The sequence below is a fragment of the Syngnathoides biaculeatus genome, chromosome 13 (genome assembly GCF_019802595.1).
Source record: "Syngnathoides biaculeatus isolate LvHL_M chromosome 13, ASM1980259v1, whole genome shotgun sequence".
NCBI classification, from domain to species: Eukaryota; Metazoa; Chordata; class Actinopteri; order Syngnathiformes; family Syngnathidae; genus Syngnathoides; species Syngnathoides biaculeatus.
The window spans coordinates 24773150-24787517 of NC_084652.1; the positions used below are offsets into that span (position 1 = coordinate 24773150).

General features: G+C 41.8%; 1 protein-coding gene across 3 annotated transcripts in view; it reads right to left on the reverse strand.

Annotated features, from left to right (window-relative positions):
• The window catches only part of exoc3 (exocyst complex component 3), a 36485-nt gene extending 22392 nt beyond the window's left edge, over nucleotides 1–14093 (reverse strand). Inside the window, exons 1-6 of one of the 3 annotated variants that reach the window (XM_061839462.1) lie at nucleotides 13937–14089; nucleotides 13126–13179; nucleotides 8904–9097; nucleotides 6709–6853; nucleotides 6376–6548; nucleotides 64–276 (exon numbers count right to left, since the gene is read on the reverse strand). In XM_061839462.1, the coding sequence (XP_061695446.1) occupies nucleotides 64–276; nucleotides 6376–6548; nucleotides 6709–6853; nucleotides 8904–9047 (675 nt within the window). In that variant the 5' untranslated portion in view covers nucleotides 9048–9097; nucleotides 13126–13179; nucleotides 13937–14089. Of the gene's footprint in view, nucleotides 1–63; nucleotides 277–6375; nucleotides 6549–6708; nucleotides 6929–8903; nucleotides 9098–13125; nucleotides 13180–13936 lie in introns of all 3 variants that reach the window. The other 2 variants (XM_061839460.1, XM_061839461.1) reach the window with 2 other exon arrangements.
• Between the last annotated feature and the right edge of the window lie 275 nt (nucleotides 14094–14368).

The window sequence follows — 14368 nt, forward strand, 5'->3', positions numbered from 1 at the left end:
GTCAAGTGACTTAGCAAACATTCGAATTAGATGAAGAGGAGATAATATAGCTATTCCAATTACCTCAAAAATTCTGTCTTTCCATCTTTTGGGTCGTCCAGGCGGGATGAAGCCCGTCTGTTTTTTACGGTCAACCATGCGCCGGTCAATATTCTCCTCACGCTCAATGACACGAATCACTGAGACCAGCATGGTGGGGTCCCGACGAACTGTAACCATGGCCCTTTGCAGAACCATCCACAACTGTTTGGCAAGCTCATCTGATAACCGCTGAACCTAGAAGGAAAGAAGCAATTTAAAATAACAGCAAAAAATTTCATTTTATTTATTTTTTGTTACATGGGTACTACTACTGCAACTACATATACAAGCAACAGTAAACATGCAACAAAGACATGGTCCAAAGTAGAGATGGCTTTAAAAATCACAGGTAAGTTGTTTAATTGATTGTTATGAATTCCGTTACCAGCATGGAAATGCCTACTTAAGTTAGTTATGCTGCAACCAGGATGGGCGGCACTGATTCAGTTTCACGATGCTATTTTTCCATTTAATGTTTAACCATGTTAACAGATGTCACTAGAGGTGTTTTTAGGCCACCATTGACAAATTAAGATTGTCTTTTGAAAATGCAGGGGGACAGACTAGGAAAACACGACAGGCTGTGACTGCCATGAACAGTAATCCCTCGTTTTTCAAGGTTAATTGGGACTAGAACCACCCTCAAAAAGTGAAACACCGAAGTAGGATTTGCTCCCCCTGAGGAGTTTTTCATGTGGGTACCAGAACGTTTAAAATATGTAAATAGTATTTCTACAATGTATATTTGAAACAAAAAGAGGCATTTAGTTAAATCTTTAAATATAAAACCTTATAAATATATTTAGTCTTATAAATTTATAATATAACTAAATTATTAAACACTATATTATATTACTGTATAGTGACCATTCATTACTCGGAGAATCATCCACTCGAGGCGCTGGCGGTGTACATAGCTGAGATTTTTATCATTGAGATGAATTATTTTTGTTGGGGTATGTGGGTGCTAAAATGTTTTAAATATGTTAATAGTGCAGTACGTATTTATACTTTGTATATATGAGACAAAAATCTTCAACAGAGCAAGTGTCTCGGGGGGCTGTTGTGTCGAGAGTCGTTGGGATTTTGGGACTCATACCTCAAGTGTTTGGAAAGAAATCATTCCTAAAAACTGGAGGCAATAGTCCCTCCTTGAGCAGTCACCTTATTGTGGTGGAGGGGTTTGTGTGTCCCAATGATCCTAGGACCTACTGTATGCTGTCTAGGATTTCACGCATGAGGCTCGGCTGGGCAAAACCTGAAAAGGTCACATGGGTCCCCCTTCCTATGGGCTCATCACCTGTGAAAGGGGCCATAATGATCGGGTGCAATGTGAGCTGTGCAGTAGCCAAAGGAGGGGACCTTGGCAATTCGATCCCCAGCTGCAGAAACTAGCTCTAGGGACATGGAATGTCTCCTCTTTGGCAGGGAAAGAACCCGATCTGGTGCATGAGGTCAAGAAGTTCCGACAAGATATAGTCGAACACGCCTTTCTGCTCTGCTTGGGCTCTGGTACCGGTTCTCTTGAGAGCGTTTGGATGATGTTTCACTACGGAGTTGCCCACGGTGAGAGGTGCCGAGCGGGTGTGGGTATAGTTATTGCCTCCCGGTTCGGTGCCTGTAGATTAGGGTTCATCCCAGTGGATGAGAGTGTAGGCTCCCTCCATCGCCGGGTGTGTGGGGGGGGGGGTTTGGGGGGGCAGATCCTGACTGTTGTTTGGTGCCCATGCACCAAACAACAGTCCAGTGTACCCACCCTTTTTGGAGTCTTTAGTGTGAGTGCTGGAGAGCACCCCCTCTGACTCAATCAGTCTGCTGGGGGACTTCAATGCCCACGTGGGAAATGACATTGAGACCTGGAAGGGCGTGACTGGGAAGAACAGCCCCCCCCAATCAAAACCTGATTAATCTGTTACCAGAACCTTTTACTGGACTTCTGTGCTCATCATGGATTGTCCATAACAAACACCATATCCAGGCAAAGGGGTGTCCACATGTGCACTTGGCAAATGGAGGGTCTTCTATATCTGGGGTTGAGGTCACCAAGGTGGTTAAAAAGTTCCTTGGTGGAATGGTCCCAGGAGTGGATGACCTGGCCCGGAGTTCCGAATGGCTAAGGATGTTGTGGAGCTATACTGGTTGACACACCACTGCAACATTGCGTGGGCATCGGGGACAGTACCTCTGGATTGGCAGACTGGGATGGTGATCCCCCTATTGGAGTGCACTCCCTCTCACTCTCGGCAGGTGTGTTCCAACTACAGGTGGATCACATTCCTCGGCCTCCCTGGTAAGTTCTATTCAGGGGTGCTGGAGAGAAGGGTCCGTCGAGAAGCTGAATCTCAGATTCAGGAGGAGCCATGTGGTTTTCGTGCTGGCCAGGAACAGTGGACCAGCTCTACACATCCGGCAGCCTTGTTGAGGATGCATGGAAGTTCGCCCAACTAATCTACATCTTTTTTGTGGGCTTGAAGGTGTGCCTCGGGGGGTTTTGTGGGGGAGGGTGGTTCTTCAGGAGTATGGGGTACCATACCCCCTGAGAATGGCTTTTCGGTCCCTGTACGACCAGTATCAGAGTTTGGTCTACATTCCTGACAATAAGAATGTTTCTGGTGAGAGTTAGACTCCGCCAATGCTGCCCTTTGTCACTGATTTTGTTCCCAACCTTTATGGACAGAATTACTCAGGGGAGCCGAGGCATAGAGAAGAGATGCTCAGACTTTTTTTTACCGCAATATCTACTTTGAGATGGATGGATGGAGATTGAGTCAAAAATTTTAATTTTGTAAGACAGCTTCTGGAATGGAAAGCAAGTCTCAAAAGGTTCAAAGCAGCATAGTACTTGGCTCTTGAAATATTCATATTTTATCCTCACTAAGTTTGTCGTTCTACTTTTTTTGTGCCATATCTCCTTGAGAAACTTTCTGTCCCGTGTCATTACAGGGATGAAAAATTCCTGATCTCCATAGGGGTCTGAAAAAATTCTAGAAAGAGACTCAGCAAATATGAGTCAGATTTACAGATAACATTCTTACTGGATGGTGGTTTGGGATGGGAGGGAGATCTTGGGTGGTATGGACTGGACTCTAACATTGACAATAGTCTTTACCCTATCCATCAGACATAACATTGCATTTAGGCTAGGAGATGGGGAGCCAATATCTACTGCAGATTGTTTGGTTGTCTTGGTCGTAGAGGTCAAATTCTGAGGTATGGATGGCTCTAATGGGGAGTAAGAGGGGAAGGAGATTTAAAATGCTGGCTCATTCCATTTGTCATTTGGTCCTCCAATTGTTTGGATGGCCCACATGAGTCTGTCTGCACCTTGTCTCACCTTGTCTCTTGCTTCTCCAATTGTTTGGGAACAACTGCATCCTTTTGTCCTTGTATTTTCGTAAACATTTTCTTTTCGGGGCAGTGAAAGATGTACACAGTAAAAAATGTTGGCAGCCAATAACTTAACTCATCTATTTAGACAGAAACTGTCTGCGCTGCCCAAAAACACGCAGAAATTGTCACAGATAGTCCACTACACACTTCGTTTAACCACGTATTCAGTTGTGGAGCAGAGTGGGAGAGATCCGGTTATAAAAACCTTAGTATCCAAACATTGCACTTTTGCTAGATCAATCAAATCTCGTTTCAGTACCTCTGATTGTTGCTTGAGAACATCCTGGGCCCATATGTGTAAAATGACAGATCTCACAGTTGGGAGGTAATCAGTAATGTCCAGGATTTTTTTTTTTTAAGATATCAGACACCGTGTCATTAGTAAAACACAGTACTTTGGTGTTCTTCTCACTGCAAAAGCGCCTAACATCCTTGATGGCTCCATCACAAACTATGAATGGTTGGGATCTCAATTTTTACTTGGATGATTTAATTTCATACTTTTTAGCAGTGGTGGTGAGCATTCTTGGCCAGGGTCTTGTAAAAGTGGCTCAAATCTAGTTGTAAATCTGATGTCAATGTTTTGCATTAACTCATGTTCGTTTTTTCTTGCTCCTTGCTGTAACGACCATCCATGCCCAATCACTCGGGGTTTAGGCACCCTGAAACGCAGGGCACCTGCATTCCCTGGTAATTGCTTGTGTTGTTGTGTCCTCCTGTTTAGATGTCCCATATCTTTCTTACAGTGAATTCCAGGGAGAACTGCTGGAGAATCCATTATTGTTTCCACTGTCCACATCTGTCCTTGTTGTTGAGCTAAGTGGCTGTCCGTTAGCACGATTCTGGTCACCATTTTAAGACATCAATAGAGTGGTTTCATCCCCCGACTGTTCATTAACATCCACATACACTTCAATATGGTGGATTTTTTTTATTCCAGAATTAACATTTTCTGCGGTAGTCTGTGAGAGCCCTTAGTAGAGAAGGAAGGCATCTTGACAGCTGGTCTTGTTACTAACACCAGGTTTGTGCTAATTAGCATGCCACACTCACATAATAATGAAATAACTGATTATACACAAGAAAATACAGTCCCACGGGTTTAAATGTATCAATGAGTTGGTGCTGATTTTTTTTCTTTTTTTAAATAAGAAAAACAATCTTATCAGCAAGAAAAAATGTCAACAGAGGCAAAGCAAGCAGAGCAAGGGAAAAGCATTTGCACAGTGGGGGAAGCGAGAGAGAATTTATTTACACTGCTCGAGCACATGTTGATGTACAAATTTGAGAATAAAATAAAATTTGCCTAATTTCTTTGCTTTTTTGTTTAGGCCTCAAACATGAGCCAGGCTCATCTCCACCAATACCTGATGCCTGCTTTGAGCTGTTCCAAAATACAGGCATCCTCTTTTTTTAAGCCCTCTTATTCTGGAAAAGAAAGGACCTAATTGGCTCATTGTCTATTTCACTTCATTTTTCACTATTACCAACTGCAAGGGCTCATCCTAAATGCATCCTCCAGGAAAATATTAACTATAATATTTTTCTGTTTTTATTGGCATTTTCTGATTTTGAATTCAACATGTGTTGTGACATAATCACAAACATTGTTCCATCTCTTAATACATTTAACAAACATCTGCAAACTAATTATATAATTTTTAGGAATGTTTCCTAATTAGGTGGCACGGTGGGTTTTCTCCAAGCACTCTATTTCCTCCCACTTCCCAAAAATATGCAACGTTAATTGGATTGTGAGCGCGGCTGTTTGTCTCTACGTGCAGGTGTACCCCGCCTCCTGCCCATTGACAGCACTCCCTGCGACCCTCGTGAGGATAAGCGGCAAAGACAATGGATGGATGGATGTTTCCTGACAAATACAAAATGTACTAGCAGATCAGCTCTTGTCACTGATGTAACGTGTGCTTTGCGGTTCCGCTGGCATCCCAACCAGGGCCATGAAATGCCGCAACTCAGCCTGAAAATACAAAACACCAGTGCAACAAATACCACACTGGATGATCTGATGAGCAAAAATGTTACGTAAACGTAAGCAATAGCAATAGAGGATGTCCGTTGTAGAGGTGGGGACGTAGAGTAGCTAAATATTGTAATCAAGTAAGAGTGGTATTGTTCCTTGACTATGTGACAAGTAAAAAGTAATTTTCCAAAAAGGTAAGAGTGAAATGTACGCAGTAAAATAATTACAAGCACCGAGTAAATAGTAACATCAGATTTCTTTAACAACAATATGAACATCAATTTAAAAGAAATTATAAAATAAAACGTGAATGTGCAAATTCTGATGTTGCTGTGTGTGTGTCATCCCGTGCAATTTACTACACAGTGTTTTCTAAAATTCTAAGTGACATTTGGGCAGTGTCAGACAAATAATACAATCCATGAAAACTGCTGATTTTTTTCATCTATATGTAAACAAGAGCGGCACGCTGTTGACCTTCATGGTAATGACAACCTCCCATATATGGTCGCCACATAGGCACATCGCTCAGCCCGGCTGGCTTATCAAGTGTTAATGTAACTATGTTGGGAAGTCCAACAGAAGACGTTATGTGAGATCATGTGATTTTCTGTCATTTGATTGATGAACTGGCGCTTAAACAGGACTGGCACAAACAGTACGCGTTGGGGAGGTCAAAGTTGTAGTCTTGCGCACTCTCACCACTCAACGGAGCAATACGATTCACGTCGATGGGTTTCAACAGGTTACATAAGAACAGTTTCCTTCTCACCAGGGTCTGTTCCATAATTTTTTTTAAGTTCAAAATGGTTACTGATTTGCATATATGAACAGATGTCAGTTTTTATTTTAGCATTTGACATTATGTGTCAACATCTGCAGAAGCATTGCAAAGATCTTCATCTGCTTTTGTTCAAACTTACATCTTCAAAGTAGATAGAAATTAGATGCATGTCACTAGTATTCTTGCTGTCCATACGGTACTGCTCATACATGAGGTCATCTCGGGAACTCTCCAGTTCTATCAGCTTTCTGTGGGCCTGAAGCAGCTCTGCCTGCTCTATCAGCTGCTGGGTCTCTTCAACAATCTCTGGAACTGTGTCAAGCAATGTTAAGGTGTTATTCCCCCCCCCACACACACAAGATAGCACTGTTTCAGACTGCATTGTGAACTCAATACAAATTGTGTAATCTTTCTAGATTAGCCATAGACAGTATGAGAGCAGGAATCTCAGAATTATTTATGTATTACCTACCTGAGAAAATGTTCTTAAGGTTTTCCACAGCAGAGGCCAGCTGACTATGTTGAACAACAGCATCTTTGACATCTTTCAGGTTCTCAATGGTGTTGATGCTTTGCCTCCAGTCTTTACTCACATCAGCCAGTGAGCTCTGGATGTCCTTTACATCAAGCAAAGCACTGTGTAACTGAGTTAGTCCGGTGCGAACACCATCCAACTGAGACTGGATGGCTGCCTGAAAACCAACAAATCAGCCATGAACCGGAGAACAGTATAATGTATTTTGAAGTACGGCATAAACATTAAATTCAATGTTCGTAGAATAATTTAGGAGATTAGCATTGTACACTCAGGATTTACAATTTAGTGTTTGCTTTTTTGATGGCTATATATCTTTTTGTGTCGCTCCTCTGAAGGATACAAGTGTTGGCAAAAAAATGACTACGATATACCGTCCTGCATATGGAAATGGAGTAAGATTAATGAAAGTAGAATGAAATATGTGCAACAGACTACAATACACAATTGTGTGAAAAGAAGCATTTCCCAAGCCCATGCAGTAATCCTCATTCTGCTTGTTCAGTGCATATCCAAAAAGTTAAGCGTCCATAATTTGTTGAAGTTTGTTTGTTGTATAGCTATGAACTTACAGTATATTCAATTTCAGTACCCACACAGGACTTTGTATTGCCAATAACATAACATCGTCAAATGGGCCTAAAAGTACTCAAAAAGCAGAGTGTCATATACAATCCAAGTAGTTTGGTTCAGAAAAAAAATTTGGAAAAAAAATAACTGACATCTATCAGGCAAAACGGTGAATGATTGATTGGCACAACTGCATCACAGTTCTGATGAATTGGGTTTAAATCCTGGCCTGGACTTGCTGGAGTGAGCACGTTCTCACATTGGCTGCTTGGGGCTTCTCCGGTCACTTCAAATTCCTCCCACATCCCAAAAACATGTGGGTTAGGTTCATAGAAGTGTCTAAATTGCCCATAGGTGTGCATGTGAGTGTGAAAGGCTGTTTGTTGAGATGTGTGCTGTGATTGCCTGGCGACCAGTTCAGCGTGTACCCTGATTTCTGCCCGAAGATAGCTGGGATAGGCTACAGCATGGCCACGATAGGATAAGTGGTACAGAAGATGGATGGATTAATGATATCCATCAGTCAGAAAACAGTTACAAAGCCATTTATAAGTCTCTGGGACAGCAGAAAACCAAGTAGAGAGCAATTATCACCACCTGCGTGGGTTTTCTCCGGGCACTCCGGTTCCCTCCCACATCCCAAAAACATGCAACATTAATTAGACACTCTAAATTACTCCGAGATGTGATTGTGAGTGTGACTGTTGTCTGGCTCCATGTGTCCAGTGATTGGCTGGCAACCAGCTCAGGGTGTACCCTATCTCTTGCCCAATGAAAAGTGGGATAGGCTCCAGCACTCCCCGGAGACCTTTGTAAGGATAAGCGGCAAAGAAAATGGATAGCTGGATGGATGGATTTTGGAAGGTATGCATCCTATTACAACTGCTGTAAAAGCAGCAACGCATTTCATAAAAATACCATTATTCAACAGTAACACATTTTGATTGTGATGTGACAGTTTGGAGCTGCTTTGTTATTTCAGGACCCAATTGATAGAACCATGAATTCTGCTCCATTACCAGAAAATCCCTAAAAATATGCGCACTCATACGTTTGTGACTTAGCACTTGGGTTATCCAACAGGACAACCATCTGGAGCACACGAACAAGTCCACCTTTTACGGGTTGAAAATACAAAGGGGGATTTGGAGGAGCAGTTCATGCTTGAAAACCCGACAGTGTAGCCGAAAAAAAAATCCTTTACAGGTACAAGATGAAACTTGTAATTTGTTTTTCAAAATTATTTTTTTTTTTTTAATTTAGATTGACAAAGGTTTGGCTAGCTTTTTCCCCCTAATACAAAATGAAAACAATTGCATTTTGTGTTTACATGGGGTATTTCATATTCATTTTCTTGTATTACAATCTGATTATCAGAAACATCTAAATCTGACAAATGTGCACAATTTGAATAAATCAGCACAGGACCAAATACTTTTTATAATCCTCTGATGTAAGAGAAATATCTAATTGCCGAACATTACAGAGATAAATTGTTATGACCTATAACAGCATTTGACTTTACTGTATATACTACTACGGTGTCAATGAAAGCTCATCACCTTAAGCCTTGCTTCGACAGAGGCTTTCTTTCGGGCCTCTCTTCTTCTGTACTGCTCCACTTTTTCCAACTGGTCAGATCTCTGCAGCATTCCAGCGACACGCTGGACTGCTGTGGCAACTGCCTCACGGCTTGTCTCCTCCATTCTGATGCTCAATAGTACAACGTTGTGTCCATGGGCTTCATACAATCACACTTGGAGAGGGTGATACAGTATAGTCATCATGTTATTATGCTAAGTGTTGAAATACATTAATATTTTTACATCCAGGGGTCACCAATATGGTGCCCGTTAACTTGCTGTAAAAATATCCCAACAGAGAAGGAACATTGAGATTTCCTTGGACTGTTGTCAAAGTGATCACATAAAAATGTTAATACTTGAAAAACTGATTTTAAAAATAATAATTAAGTGTTGAATATTGATACTCATCTGATCCCTAATTTGTTATATCATTGTTGATGATGATTGTCACAAGTAATGGAACTTGACAGAATATATCTAATGATTTATAACAAATAAAGGTAAATTGAGCAACTTTGTTATTTCACAATTGTCCAGTGAAGAAAATACTTGAATACTTTTCTATATTGCAAGTTCTCCCACTTAAAAATCATGGAGGGGCCTGAAATTTTCATCGTAGGTTAATGTCCACTGTCTTCTTCTTCTTCTTTTCCTTTCGGCTTGTCCCGTTAGGGGTCGCCACAGCGTGTCATCTTTTGCCATCTTAGCCTATCTCCTGCATCTTCCTCTCTAACCCCAACTGCCCTCATGTCTTCCCTCACCACATCCATAAACCTTCTCTTTGGTCTTCCTCTCGCTCTTTTGCCTGGGAGCGCCATCCTCAGCATCCTTCTACCAATATACTCACTCTCTCGCCTCTGAACATGTCCAAATCATCGAAGTCTGCTCTCTCGAATCTTGTCTCCAAAACATCCAGCTTTGGCCGTCCCTCGAATGAGCTCATTTCTAATCCTATCCAACCTGGTCACTCCGAGCGAGAACCTCAACATCTTCATTTCTGCCACCTCCAGTTCAGCTTCCTGTTGTTTCTTCAGTGCCACCGTCTCTAATCCGTACATCATGGCCGGCCTCACCACTGTTTTGTAAACTTTGCCCTTCATCCTAGCAGACACTCTTCTGTCACATAACACACCAGACACCTTTCGCCAGCTGTTCCAACCTGCTTGGACCCGTTTCTTCACTTCCTGACCACACTCTCCATTGCTCTGTATCGTTGACCCCAAGTATTTGAAGTCGTCCACCCTCGCTATCTCTTCTCCCTGTAGCCTCACTCTTCCCCCTCTACTTTTCTCATTCACGCACATATATTCTGTTTTACTTCGGCTAATCTTCATTCCTCTCCTTTCCAGTGCATGTCTCCATCATTCCAATTGTTCCTCTGCATGCTCCCTGCTTTGACTGCATGGAGGTTAATGTCCACTGTGAGCGAGATAAATCCAGAAATCGCAATGTATGATTTTTTTTAACGATTTAATTTTGTGATACAGCTGCAAATAAGTGAACACCTCTCTATCAGCTAGAATTCTGATCCTCAAAGACCTGTTAGTCCGCCTTTAAAAGTCCATCTCCACTCCATGTATTATCCTGAATCAGATGCACCTGTGTGAGGTCGTTGGCTGCATAAAGACACCTGTCCACCCCCATACAATCAGTAAGACTCAAAGTTTTAACATGGCCAAGACCAAGAGCTGTCCAAAGACACCAGAGACAAAATTGTACAATTCCCACACGGCTGGAAAGGGCTACGGAGAAATTGACCCCTCCGTACAGGGCACTTAACCACGCCTCCTGAAGTGACGTCACGCCACGTGCGCTGACGTCAGACAAACAATTAGCAAAAATATCGGCGCAGCAAGAAAAGAATAGAGCGAAACTGTCCGATTTACCGGATTTGCCACTGAGCTAACAGTGAAATATCGTTGAAAAGCAGACAGCAAGGCTTCAAGTATTTCACCGAGGGGTATTTCAATGGTATTTACATGCATATCGACGGAGAAACCATTGATATTAGCGCGAGATCTTTCCAGAGTCAGAGGAAGACCGAGAAGCCACATAATATAATATATTATAATGCAAAGACGAATTCGTCATTGACAGTTTCCTATTTTCGTGTTACATATCACACTTGTGTGCAGAATCTGTGTATGTATCTGTATAGCCATTTGTGAATCACCGTATGAAGGAAAAGAAGGCGAGGCTTGATTTAAGAGTTGTTTCTCTCGTTTTCTTTGTGTAACGTCGCGCGCTCCCCTCAATAATTATTCTTGAATTAGTGCTGAACCTACGTAAGTCCTGACCGAGTACGACAATCACTACTTTAGTGTCCTCAAACATCCTTCCTTCAGTCTTGATGTCTCGGTGCACGTCGAAGGCTTTTAGGACTGCTAGTCCGGTTTAGCTTAGCTCACCGCTGAACAGAGACACGTTTGTGCAGTCAGGTCATCGCAAAATATCGCTCAACACAGATCAAGTGTGACAATCATTTACACGTAGCTATATTATTCAAGCGAAGAGCTGCTAATTCATTTATATGAGACATGTATTGAAAATCAAATATAGGGCATAGCTTCGTGCTATCACAGTCCGGTTTACCGTAGCCGCGAACAAAGGGACACGTTTGTGCAGTCAGATCATTGCAAAATATTGCTCAACACAGATCAAGTGTGTCAATTATTCACACGTAGCTATGTTATGCAAGCGAAGAACTGCTAATTCATTTACATGAGACATGTATTGAAAATCTAATATAGGACTTACCTTCGTGCAAACATATCTGTTCCGGTTGATGGATTCAGTTGATCATGCGGTCTTCCACAAAGTTTTATCCATCAAAGACATTTTTCGTACTCGGTCTTCTGTTCCGGTTGATTTTAGATGGATTCAGTTGATGATGCGGTCTTCCACAAAGTTTGATCCATCAAAGACATTTTTCGTACTGGGTCTTCGGTTTGGAAAGGGTACGAATTGAACTCCACCAACTAGCCTTTCAGGATGCCTGTCGTCACTATTATAAAGTCCGTGACTACACCTCTTAACCATATGAATTGTTAAAGAACCCAAATACGCGATAAAACCCCAACAGAACCTATACTGGACCATCCAGCGTTGTCTGAGAAAACTGCGGGTCCAAAAGGGGCGTGGTTTATGTAGATCTCTGGCCTCTGATTGGTCAGTGACGCGGATTGCGCAATTTCTACGGAGGGGTCAATTGCCAAGCAGCTTGGCGAAAAAAAGTCCACTGTTGGAGCAATCTTTAGAAAATGGAAGAAGCTAAACATGACGGTCAATCTCAATCGGAGTGGAGCCGCATGCAAGATATCACCTCGTGGGGTCTCAATGGTCCTTAGAAAGGTGAGGAATCAGCCCTGGACTACATGACAGGACTTGGTCAATGACCATAAAAGAGCTGGGACCACCATGTCCAAGGTTACTGTTGGTAATACACTAAGACGTCATGGTTTGAAACCATGCGTGGCACGGAAGGTTCCCCTGCTTAAACCAGAATATGTCAAGGACCGTTTTATGTTTGCCAACGACCATTTGGATGATACAGAGAAGTCATAGGAGAAGGTTTTGTGGTCAGATGAGTCCAAAATGGAACTAAATGTGTTTGGAAGAAGACGAATGATGAGTTCCATCCCAAGAACACCATCTCTACTGCGAAACATGGGGGTGGTAGCATCATGTTTTGGGGGTGTTTTTCTGCACATGAGACAGGACGACTGCACTGTATTAAGGAAAGGATGACCGCCGCCATGTATTGTGAGATCTTGGGGAACAAACTCATTCCCTCAGTCAGACCATTGAGGATGGGTCATGGCTGAGTCTTTCAACATGATGATGACCCAGAGCACACAGCCAGGAAGACCAAGGAGTGGCTCCGTAAGAAGCATATCAAGGTTCTGGCGTGGCCGAGCCAGTCTCCAGACCTAAACCCAATAGAAAATCTTTGGAGGGAGCTGAAACGCCGTGTTTCTCATCGACAGCCCAGAAACCTGTCTGATCTAGTGAAGATCTGTGTGGAGGAGTGGGCCAAAATCCCTCCTGCAGTATGTGCACACCTGGAGAACAACTACAGGAAACGTTTGACCTCTGTAATTGCAACCAAAGGCCACTGTACCAAATAACATTGGTTTTCTCAGGTGTTCAAATACATATTTGCAGCTGCATAACACAAATTGTTAAAAAAAAATCATACCTTGTGATTTCTGGATTTTCTTTTTAGCTCATCTCTCACACAATGGACATGCACCTAGGATGAAAATTTCAGATCCCTCTATGATTTCTAAGTGGGAGAACTTGCAATATAGCAGGGGGTTCAAATATTTTCTTCATTGTATATCAAACTGGTAGGCATTTGCATTAATTATTTCAGTAGTAAGAAATATTTTAAGTAAGTAATTGTTTTAAAAAAATGTTGGTGACACCAGACTTTAAACACACCAGGCACTTTTTAAATACCGATTTGTCAGATTTAAACATTTTAAGTGAAATTAAGACTGATGAATCTGTCTTTATTCCAATTCACCCTGTAATTCTCCCTTTACAGACAAAAAAAAAAATAGCTTTATAGATATATACTGTACAACTTAAAATTTCATGATTCACCAAAGCATCAATCAAATAATGTTGCTGAAACAGCACACGAATAAACTGAATTGGTGACCGTGAATATGATAGCCAGTTGTTGACTACAAGAAATGGTCCATCCTATGTCATTTGGACAATAACGTAGTTTTTCCTATAACGGCATGCAGAGACAGAAACTTCTCTGATCAAATGTTCACGGGTATTCACAAAATGTATTTTCTAGCATTGCCACATGCACAAATTACACCAAATATTATGTTGTTGTTTATTTCGTCGTTTTTTAACGTTGCTTACTGTGGTACAAGTGTTGTAAGTATATTGCGGTTTTAGAATTGAAGGGCTGTTTGGATAACTATCAACGTAAACGATAACACACGGGCGGTAAAGAGTGCTGGGAATAAGAAACCAAAACCACTTACGTTGTGACACAAATCATCCAATGCTGACAATAACAACAAATAACGCAAATTTTCGCTTAGAACGCCACTGTCACCTATTACTGTCCTCTTTAGCCCCGCCTACCATTGCTATATCCGGATTCCTTTTCTTCTTCTTTTAGGATTAGCAGGCCTTTGACGTCAGTATTTCTCATTACTTCCACCCGTCAACCAGACTCAACTGCAACACGAAAATTTCTTGCATTGATACCACTCAGACACATATGTCAACAAGTATGTACAGTATCATCATAACATCAACATCATATTGCTTCTCTGATTGTTTTTAATTTTCATCATGTTTTATACTGGGGAAAAAAGTTTCGTCATGCTTTACACTTAAATCCATTATATATCGTTTATTTTCCGCCTGTCCCGTTAGGGGTCGCCACAGTGTCCCATCCTTTTCCATCC